Source organism: Meles meles, chromosome 1, assembly GCF_922984935.1.
Source record: "Meles meles chromosome 1, mMelMel3.1 paternal haplotype, whole genome shotgun sequence".
Taxonomy (NCBI): domain Eukaryota; kingdom Metazoa; phylum Chordata; class Mammalia; order Carnivora; family Mustelidae; genus Meles; species Meles meles.
In genome coordinates, this window is record NC_060066.1 from 176,215,040 (window position 1) to 176,226,195 (window position 11,156).

At 43.3% G+C, this 11,156-nt stretch overlaps 1 protein-coding gene across 1 annotated transcript; it reads right to left on the reverse strand.

The window, feature by feature from the left end:
• Positions 1–4,871: 4,871 nt before the first annotated feature.
• CDKN2C (cyclin dependent kinase inhibitor 2C) lies at positions 4,872–9,942 on the reverse strand. Its single transcript, XM_046003552.1, has 3 exons — positions 9,805–9,942; positions 9,210–9,349; positions 4,872–5,612 (listed from the first exon to the last, which is right to left on the reverse strand). The coding sequence occupies exons 2-3, from the start codon at positions 9,336–9,338 to the stop codon at positions 5,235–5,237; spliced, it is 507 nt and encodes a 168-aa protein (XP_045859508.1). The 5' UTR covers positions 9,339–9,349; positions 9,805–9,942; the 3' UTR covers positions 4,872–5,234.
• Positions 9,943–11,156: the final 1,214 nt, after the last annotated feature.

Sequence of the window (11,156 nt, forward strand, 5' to 3'; positions counted from 1 at the left end):
CCCCATTATTTTCATGTTAAAAGATAATTAATATCACTTTAATTATACCAATTAAATGTGTTTGAGGTCCAGGTAAATCATTTCTTCTTTCATAGTATTGGTTATATGTAGGATTTCTTATTAGTACACAAAAGAAATGACGGGTAGTTTGGATAAGGATTGGTGGTTTTTTACTTCCTCCGCAAAAGAGCTGATATTTTTGGCCGACTGGTTTTTTTTTGGGGGGGGGGTTGAGAGAAGAGAAAAAAGGCTGTACATAGAGTTATAGAATAGGCCTACACTAAAATTCTTCCATGACCAATGAGGATGGGGGCTGAGAGAATGAGAGGTGAGGTGGATTAACTGAAGTGTAATAATGTCAGTGTATTTTTTTTTTTTTTTAATGTACAAACTCTTTTCCCGTCTCCTTCCCCCTCCTTGTATGTGCTGGTACTCCTGGACCGTTCAGAAGCCATTTTAGAACTCAGGAAGCAAAATATGTGCTTTTGCAGGTGCTGTGGTGGCAAGGATAACCTTTGCTCACTTGCGGGGTGTGTTACCATGCTGTTATTTAATGTCTTTGAGAATTAAAGATAGTACAGAAAATTCCAAACCCACATCCTAACACCTGAAACTTGTACAATGTTTCTGTAGCAGATGGCAAAACATTTCACTGGAACCTTAATTTACCCAGTCCATATCCAGATCTGAAGAGTTTTTATTCTTTGAGACACCGCTTGAAGATTCATACTCGATATTCGGATCTATTCCGGGTAAAAACAGAACAAGAAGACCCCTTCTAGGTGTTTTGCACGCCCGGGTCCCACCCAAAGTGCCGGCGGGCCTGTAATCTCTGTATTTCGCTCCGAGGGTCTAAAGAAAGTGCATTTTCTGTCCTGGACGACTAGCAGTTTGGGGACGGGGTGGGGGGGGGCGGGCGGGAGGCAACACCACAGGGCAAATTCCCGAATAGTCTAAGGGGCTGAGAAGCCAGAGGTGCCTTTGCCTCTTCGCAGTTGGACGCAAGGCTCGGAGCCCAGCTGTCCTCAGCTGTCGCGGGGGGGAGGAGAAGTGAGCGCTGGCATTGGCATTGGGCGTGGAGTTGCTCCAGCCTCCGCGCCGCGTCCCGCCGCCAGCTCACCTCTGCGGGAGAGCTAGGCACTCACCGGCCGGCTTGCCCCTGCTCACAGGTCGCCCTCCGGCCCCAGTCCTCAGGCACAGGTCGCCGGAACCATCCAGTGGGATGGCCGCGCCTCCTCAAGGACCGCTGCCTGAAGGCCAGGGCCCAGGGACCCTGGCCGCCTCGGTAGCCCGCAGCTCCCGGGGCGCTGTGGCAGCGGCCGGCAGGCGCCGGGGCCCGCTCCCCTCCCCGCCCCCAGCTCCCGCCTCCTGCCCGCTGCGAGGTGCGCCCGCTTGCCCCAGCCGGCTGGCGCAGCAACGCACACACTCACTCCGAGGGCGCCTCCAAGGTTACCCGCGGGGTGGGGGCTGGGGCAGGCTCCGGCCACTGGCCTTCTCCGTTGCTTTCCTATTGCCGCGGCCCTTCCGCCGCTCCTGGGCGACCGGGATCCAAACCCCGAAGCAGAAAAGGCTCCAAAGTCCGGGGAGGAAAGTAGAGCTGGGAGGCAGACAGGCATCCGGGCGGGGGGCCGCCTTAGTTGGCTCTGGGCGCCCGGAGAGCCGGGTCAGGCGAGGTCGCGGCGAGAGGGGGCTGTGGCTCCGGCTGGCGCGCTCTGGGCCACGCAGCCTGGGCCGGGGGCAGCGCGCAGGGGCTGCACGCAGCACCGAGGCGCCCGAGACGCCTCGGACCCAATGGGGGGTAGAGACAAGCGGGCGGCCAAACCTGCCGAGGAAACTAACTAAATAAAAGGAGACTGTTATTTAAGGCGCGGAAATTTGAAATATTTGGACAGGAAGAGAAAAGAAAAGAAACCTTAGCGAGGGAGGGAAAAGAAAAAAAAAAAAAACACAACGCGAGCTAACGGTTTTGAAACTCCCCCACCCCCACGCCGGGCTTTTCTGCGCGCCCTGAGGGAGCTCTGGGCTCAGCTTCCTCACTGGGGAGCCGGAGCTGCCGTTGGCGTCTGGAGAGTTTCGAAGGGACAGAAAGGATGTCTTCGCAGCCCCTGCTTAGATGGCTTGGCTTAGGCTGACAATGGGCAAAGCTTTATTTCGGGTCTCAGGCTGCAAGATTGTCTCCTGCCTCTCTGAGTAGGTCCCTCCGTGGATCTGTTTTTTTCTTTTCTTTTTTTGGGGGGAGGGGGATGGGGGGAGCTGCCGTGTAAAATTATAACAGTCTCAAGATAGCAAGAGTGGGACTTTCCCCCTCGGAGTCTTTCGATGAAGGTAGCTCAGGGCAGTCAGGAAGGCCCTTTCTCGCTCCAGCACTGTGATCTTGCAGCGCTTCTGAACGACTACGTCTACCTCCCCCTGCCCCGCCCCGGCAAAAGCCAAAAGCACCTTTTTGGGAACTGAGATTTCGAAACCAGTCCCGGGCTACGGATTCCACAACGTTTTTTCATCAACACGATCAGGAAAATTTATAAGATTACCAACTGAATTGCTTTCCTGAGATGGAATTATTTTATCTATTAATCACTCACCCAGGGTAGTGTGTGTGTAGGAGCGCATCACCTCATTGTGAGATATGTAATGTTTATCAGAAAACTACTGAATCACTACCGAAATAGGGTAAAATGAAGTTTGCTCAGTGGCTCAAAGACCAGAATGTGGCCCGAGGTGCTATTAGTGTCACCCTCCTCCCCCAGGTATAAGCTTGAATTCAATTTACTGGGCAAAAACTGAGCCCGAGTTTCCAGACTTGGATGCGGACGCAGTGAAGAACTGGATTTGAAAACGCTTCCCTGCTTAAGTATCCTCCATCCTTTATACAGCGTTGTCTCCTGGGGGTGCTGATCACTCTATCAGTTTGCGCTTGCCGCCCCCCCCCCCCCCGCTCTGCATCTGAATTAGGCTCAGACCCTTCTCTACCTCAGCTCGTTACAAATTCGAGCCCATTAAACTCAGCAGCACCTTTTCTTCCATCATATACATTTCTACACATTCAAAGTCTTGCTGAATATTGTCGAGGTTTTTGAGAGATTGAATAATGGCTTTTCATATTTCCTAGAGGGGGACCACATAACTCATTTCTAAAATACTTAGATTAGTAAAGCTATTTCCTCGAAGAGCCAAACGTACGTGCCGATGTTTTAATGCTTAGCAAATTTTAGGCTAATGAAGAGAGAGAGAGCTCCCACTCCCCTTACTGTGCTCCAACCTCTTAAGAAAAAAGCAACTGTATAAGTACTCCTCTCCAGCTTTATAGACACCCTATGCCTTTAGGTTTGATTTTCTAAAGAATAATTTTAATGCTGAAACTTGGATACTGAAAAAGTTAATTAAACTCCACTTTAAATTCAGAAACATCCATCTTTACAGTTGCAACTTGTAAAAAAGGGTTTTATTTTTTAGTAATAGGCTTGTGTTTAGAAAGTATTCCGTTTTCTCAAGCAGTGTATTTTGTATACTGATTCTGGTTTTAAAATGCAAAACACAACACTTTTTCCTTCAAAACATCCCAATTTCTACTTTTTTTCTAAACTTTAAAATTAAATATTTCAAATTTAATTTCATGTTGCTGTCAAAAATAAATTTACTCAGTAATTTGTGCTTAGGGGTGGCAGAAGTTGAAGTTTTATTGTACTTAAAGAAGGTGAACTTTAGTTATAAGTGAAAAGGATAAAACTTTTTCTCCTATATTCTTTTATACTATCATGGAAAATAAATTATCGAAAACCACTTGCCTGTGACCATTCCAATCCTTGTTGGGGCAGGCATCAGAACCATATCCTTCAATAAATCTTAAAGTATTTTGTTCTTTTTGGAACCAGGGCAGGGAGCTTATAAAGCAGAAGGAGGGAGATTTCACATAAAACATCTTTGTTCATGTCGGAGATGATGAATAAAGTATTTATAAATTTATAAATGGTAACTGCATTGAAATCCTTTGATGAAAGTCTTCAATTAAAATTAAAGTAAGTAGTAGATGCTGGACAATTCTCTTGGACATTTGAAATTTCTATTTCACTTAATTTTAAAAATTTTTATCTAAATGTATTCTTAAGAAGATTTTGTAAGCCTTTACTAAAAAATTTTGTGGAAATCAAATACCAAATATAAAAGTGGCCTATTTACTTATTGTAAATGTTTCTATATTTATTATATTGCAATGAAGACCCTTACATGTATATATAATTAGTTATGACCCTAGCATGTAATTTATGTATTTTTTCCTTGCTGCACTTTTTAATCCCCTAAAACTTTTATTTGCATTATATTTTAAGACTTAACGTTTTGTAATGTCACATTCCTGACATTCAGGGAGAAAAAATGTGATAATATACTTATGGTATAATTTTGGGAAATGTATTATTTAACCAATTGTTTCACTTTGTGATCTAAAAAAAACAACTGGGGGAAGCACTTTTAAGGTGACATTTTCTTTTAGAAATTACTTTTAGAGCTAGTATATATTTGTTTTCAGATCGCTACTTCTGAAGGCTGTTTTTCAACTATTTAACTTACCTTTGAGAAAAGGGGAAGATTGAACATTAAGAAAAATTCTGAAATTATATTGAAATAATTTCAGGTCTTCAAAAAATGTTGTCCTTATTTTGTTGTAAAGAGAAATATGAGGCACCAAGTAAAATCTTTGAGGGGAGACACGAGGAAGAAAAGAATAACTGAATCATCAATAGAATATGTCTAGTTTTTTACTTCAACTACTTTTCTAATGTTGAGACTTAACATTGTGAACTTTTAGTACACTTCTTAGCAAGTGGCAAACTATGTGGGGATAATGGAGTGGAAAACACAGAAAAACACTGTCCTGTTTTGAAAAAGTGTTTTAATTAGGCAAAAGAAGCATCAGGACAAAACATTTTTAAAACAAAGTCTCTTAAGTTGGGTTTTGAGACTGGCAAAGGGAGAAGCGAGGAAAAAGTCAAAGCAAGATAACATACTCAGGAGAAAGCCAAAGCTATTTGCAGTTATGTGTTAGAACTCAGGATTTTGCAAGTGAAAAGGATGTTGCTTAAATATATTCATAAATCTGTACTAAGATTTCCACTTTGCATCCTGTGAAGATTTAACTAGCTGTTTAAAATATGAATTTTAACAAGTGATAGTAATATAGGACAGGCAACCAATTAACTGACAAAATAGAAGGCAGTGTGGGAGAGCCCTCCCCATATTCATTGCAAATTCGAAGCTCCCTCCGCCTGGGTTCCCTCCATTAGGCTAACGACCTCGTTCCTCCGGTAGAGCCTGGCCAAGTCGCAGGCGGTGTCCCCCTTATGGTTCCGATGCCCCACTTTGCTGGCCGTGTGCTTCATGAGGAACTCCACCACAGGGAGGTGGCCTTCTTTGGCAGCCAAGTGCAAGGGCAGGTTCCCTTCATTATCCTCGATGTTAACATCAGCTTGGAACTCCAGCAAAGTCTGTAAAGTGTCCAGGAAACCTGCTCTGGCTGCATCATGAATGACAGCGAAACCAGTTCGGTCTTTCAAATCGGGATTAGCACCTCTAAGTAGTAGTCTCCTGGCAATCTCAGGATTTCCAAGTTTCATAACCTAGGAAAGAAGAGAAAACGGAAGAATCCTTCAAGTGCTCTTACAAGAATATTTAAAAATAACCATATCTCCTATTTATATAACTTTATTTTTGGTGAAACAGTGATTGGGGAAGACCCACCTGGTGGGGTTTGAAGGGCTCAATTGCAGGAAAGAAAGTACTAGTAGGTAAAAGTAGAAAAAGAACTCTAAAGATTGAGCTTCTATGATGGAATATCTTAAAGGGATCCCAAAGTAGGATAAATTGATTAGTAAAATAGAACCAGTCCGACTTGTGGAAAATTCACCCACAACTCAGTTTCCAATCTCCCATGAAGACTTCCGTAATTTCATGAATTTATTAAAATAAAAGAAATGGAATTTGAGGGGCGCCTGGGTGGTTCCGTTGTTGGGAGTCTGCCTTTGGCTCAGGTCATGATCTGGGGATTGAGCCCCACGTTGGGCAGCCTGCTCAGTGGGGAGTCGGCTTCTCCCTCTCTGCCCCTGCTTGTGTTCCCTCTCTCACACTATCTCTGTCAAATAAATAAATAAATAAATAAAATCTTAAAAAAAAAGAAATGGAATTTGAGAATCTCTTGTTTGCTTTCTTATGCTCATAATACATAAAACCTGAATTATTAATTCTGAAATATCAAATGTAGATAAAATTAACTTTCTAAATAGCTACTGAAAAGAAATAAGGAAAGTGAGTTTCTTTAAACCCACAAAGAAGTGTTTCCACACATCAGACTCCATCACCTAATATAAAAATGATCTATTAAAACACAGACCTGATATTGTCTTAAATTATTAATTTTCACAAGTTTTTTTTCAAATATATATAGCTCAAATTTCCAGGAGTTTTTTAAAAAATATTTTTTCTTTGCAAGTTATTTCATACTGGCCACTGGGTGTGTTTAGTGCTTAGAATCCTTTACCTGAAATTTTAAAATGTTACCGATTGTTAAAGTGTTAAATAATCAGTGGTGTGCTACATTTTTTATGATACTGATTTATCAAAGCTAAGTTCATGATATACCATGTATTAGACAGGAGATGAGTGCATGGTAACCATTCCTGAAAAGAATGAAACAGTTATCCTACTCTATCACTTACTGTCTCTTAAAGTTCTAACTAGCTTCCTGATTCTAAAGTGAGCAAACGAAGAGAAAATAAAATATTTAATGTGTATTTTGAGACAGACAACTTTGTCTTGTGGTTTGAGCATATTTAATAATCAACTGGTGATGCCATCTTATTTCCTTTTGCAGCTATTATCAGACATTTAGGAATAGCTATTTGTAAACTGCCAACATTTTAAAAGTCAGAATGTATTAAAATTTGCTATCAACATACAAATAATTCATATGAAAAAGACTTACCTACAGTTGTTTGAATACATTTCACTCTAATAGGGGTCTCTGTTATGCTCTCATAATTATAAAATATCTTGTAGAGAAGCATGCAATTATATAATACATGTAATTTAGTTGTGAAAAAAATGTAATCTCATTAACATGCCAGAAAATAGTTCAGCATTTTAAATGGTTTCATTTATGTTTAGGTATATTCATAACAACTTAAAATAAATAGATTACATAGTAGACTCTCAAATGTTTATCAAATTAAATATCCATTGAAAAATACATACAAAGTTGTCTATCTCTTTAAACTGTTTATTTAAAAAACAATCACAAAGTATGAAATATATTTAGAATAAATAATATTTATAAATGCAAACTATATAGATGGCCAAGATATTACACTTCCCTGTTGATAAAACCCTGCTGATTTAGCCCTTCTTTTGGGGGCAGTGGTAAAAATGATATATATTTTATTTTTTGAGAATTTCAATAAAATAAACTTTTTGGTTAAAAATGAACACAATCTAATTTTTGCCATATCTACCTCTACAGATTTAGTCACATTTAAGAACCTGGACTGGGAAAAATAAGGGACAGACACGTTGGATCTCTGTAAAGCAAATGTGCGATTAAGGCCTTTGATATGATTCTGATTGAAGAGCTTACACTAGGAAGGAGGGGAAAACTTGCAACCGAGTTAAATGAACATAATTATAGAAGGAAATTTGCCATCTTTCACAGAAAATGATATTAATATTGGAAATTGTTTTGAAAGAAAGTTCTTTCTTGAGTTATGACACAACTTCAGAGTCAGGATTATACATACTGAAAATAAGCCTTGAGACTCCTGTTTGTGTGTTTCATTATATGTACTAGGGTTAAGCCACAATAAGTGGGTATATATATTAGTATATAGATAAGTATGCTTAATATAAATAAGATTGCCAAGTTGTATTAAAAATGCCAAAACTTTGTCAATATTAATCTCCCAGTCTTCCTGTTCGTCAAAAGTCCTGTAAGATCTTATTCTGAACATGGGTTAAGTTGCTCATTCCTTGTGAGATTTATATAATCTTTTGGGTTTTCATAGGAAACTTTTCAATGTGTTAAATTTGTAGCATTATTATCACCACAAAACCTATTAAAAACTACTGGGTGGACAAAGAAAAAAAATCCCTATTCCACAGAATCTACCCGAAATAACAAGATTAAATAATTTAGTATCTATGTATAAGCTTCCTTAACACTGAAAACTTTGTAAGATCAGTATATTGTTTTAAAATGCCCAGACTTAACTTTGTCTGTTAATAGTATATCTCCTGCTGATTAAATTTCTAATTCTTGTAAAACAAAGCATTCTAAACCTTCTCCCCAATGGATTTTCAAAAACAGCTTCAAGTGTTGCATTTCCGAATAAGAATAGTTCATAAGAGTACCACCAGAACTCTGATAAAGCAACTATTTGAGACTACTTTGCCGTTTTTCTGTTTCTAAGCCTTTCAACTAAGTTACATGATAACTAACATTCAGAGGAGGAAAAAAAATTATCAGGTACAATATTTGGCAGCTGGACATGTTTCATTTCTTGCTTGTAAATCTAATTACTGAAAGTTAGAACATACCACCGCACAACCGCAGAGACAAAAATACTACAAACTGAGCTCTGATTAGAAAATTCAACTTTTTATTTCTCCTCGATCCTGAATGGGTGAATGGTATTACATTAACTGTGAAATGTACATCCTGTCCCGTGCCCAGGCCACCCATTCCAAATGAGGAAAGGTCGTTTGTCAAACCTTGAAGCATTTGAAGGAAAAACACCCTCGCCAGTAGTCAGGAAAATTAACGTTAAAGTCAATTATTGGAGCAAAGCACGGAAACCACTAATAGCAGTGTATTTACTTCAAATAATAATCATAATAATGTGTTTACAGAGCTGTCTTAAAAAAACACACACACCTCCGCGCTGCTACAACTACTTTTAAATCCCTACCGGCACAAAAACATTCCAAAAATTAAGACCAAACCTGGAACCCATTTGATATCGAGGATGTTGTTGAATTTGACCAGTTTGTTTAAAGTACGTCATTTTGGGGAGTTGGATCCACTTAAAGATATAAAATATGGCAACCAACCAGACTTAAAAAAACAGTGAAATTTTGTACCTCTGGAAGCTTAAAAGCCGTTATTCCAGAAACCCGGATCACGTAGGCAACATTGTTGACCTGTTTTCCCCACCTCTCTGGATACCAACCTGCAGCGCAGTCCTTCCAAATCCATTTTGTGCATTGACGTTTACATTATTTTGCAACAAACTAGTAAGTTGCTCTAGGTCCCCCCTGGCAGCTGCAGACGCCAACTCGTTCCCCCAAGGCTCGGCCATTCTTTAGGGTCCTGACGATCGGGAAAAGATGAATTAGTTGTTTTTCTTTTTCCCTTTTCTTTTGCTCCTAACCAGGCTGCATGATGGCATCGGAGACTGACAGAAGGACTGGGATGGTTAATCTGGAGTAGAGCTTGGTAGTAAATACTAGTAAGATCTGCCTGCCAAAAGCCCGCCCCTCGATTCACACGTGATTATTCAGCAAAACTGAGCCATTGGAGAGGGGCTCCGCTCCTCGCTTTTTAGCTTAACCCCTGTGAAGAATTCTGGTGACTCAACAGAAAGACATACAGACCTATACATATTCCCGGCAAATTACTCTGGACGTAAAATGTAGGCACAGTTGTCACGTATCTACACTACAATCTCTGTGAGGAATGTGTGCGGAGACTTAAGGGACTAGTTCAGGGCACAAAATACCGCGGAAGAAAAGACATTTCGGGGGAAAGAAAAGGCATTAACCTACTCTTGTTCACGGTGATGACTTGAGCCGCGCGAGCCAGAACCGCTGGGGCAGGTCCTCGGAGGGGCTCGGTCTCCATCCGTCTCACCGAAGGGGTAGTCCTGAGTCCTCCGATGCGGGGAGAGCGCCGCGGTGGCTGGATGCTGACGTGCTCCGGAGGGTTAAAGATGATCGCCAAAGGCAAACGGGAGTAGCAGTTCCGTAGCCCTGGGTTATAGGTCTCCACGACTCTTCAGTGGCCTCCGCTTCTCAGTAGGAGCCTTTATTCGCGTCCGCGCCGGACTGCACGCTAACGCCGAATGGGAAGGCTCCGTAGCCCGCCCGCTGGGCTGCCGCAGACCCGCGGAGCCTCAGAGGCCGTGGGAGCCAGGCTCGGAGCGCGTCTCCGGAGACGGCCGGGCGCGCGGCGGGCTCCGGGTAAGTCGGTCATGCCGGCCCCACCAGGTCCCGGGACTCCCAGCAGCGTGAGGAAGGAGGCGAGTGATGCGGGAAGCGTCTATGGGGCCCGGGCTGTTGGGGCGGCGCGCGGCAGCATCGCGGCTGCACAGGGCAGCCCACCAGTAATTTCCCGCCTACGACCGAGCCAGTTCAGACTTCCCACTGCAGACGCTCATTGAGCTGCCGCCGCCGTCTTTTCCTTCCTTTCCCAGTTTTCTGGGGGCCTCCGGAGATCGGGAGCGACCGGAGAAGCGCAGGCCAGGGTCTGAGTATGGCGAGTCGCCACAATGCCAGAGCGCAGACAGTCCCGTCGCCCTTTCGGCGAGAGCCCAGCGGCTTCGATACCCGGTGCCAGTTCGCCGACCCTTCGCTGTCCCCCGGCCTGTGCCCCAAGCCGGTGCCGCCGACAGGGCAGCGGCCGCCAGCTAACTGTGCTCCGGAGCCGAGCCGGGCAGCACTGCTTCCTCCAGAGCCGCAGCACTCCCAGTGACAGTTTTTTTGTAGCTGGTCCCCCCCAAATCGCCGGTCCCCGCTCTCTTCGCCCCTATAGACGCTTGAGCGTTGTCCTCCTTTGAGCGCTTTTCCTACCCTCCTTCCTTGGCTTCTTTTTTCACTCAAACAATTGCTGCTTCTGTTGCCGCTGCAGAGACGGTGCCGGTTTCTTCTCTCTTTTTTCCGACCTCATCAGCTTTTTTTGAAAAGAAAAAAATTGAGCGCTTTTTGAGTTGAAAAACCCGCCCCCATTTTAACGGCAGAGTTTTAAGGAGGCTCGGCTGAGTTGCAGCGCCGCAGGAGCGGGAAGGCCGGGCACCGCCCACGCACCGCCCACAGCTCAGGAGGCGCCCAGGCTCGCAGGCTCGCAGGCTCGCAGGCTCGCTCGCTCCGCCTCCAGCCCGCGCCCTTTCTCCCGCCTCCTC

Bases quoted from the DNA above. Each gene is read 5' to 3' on its own strand.
- CDKN2C (XM_046003552.1), bottom strand. From the start codon at position 9,338: ATGGCCGAGCCTTGGGGGAACGAGTTGGCGTCTGCAGCTGCCAGGGGG. The intron at 5,613-9,209 runs GTTGGTATCCAG...CTTCTTTCCTAG, and splicing joins TTGGAAGGACTGCGCTGCAG to GTTATGAAACTTGGAAATCC.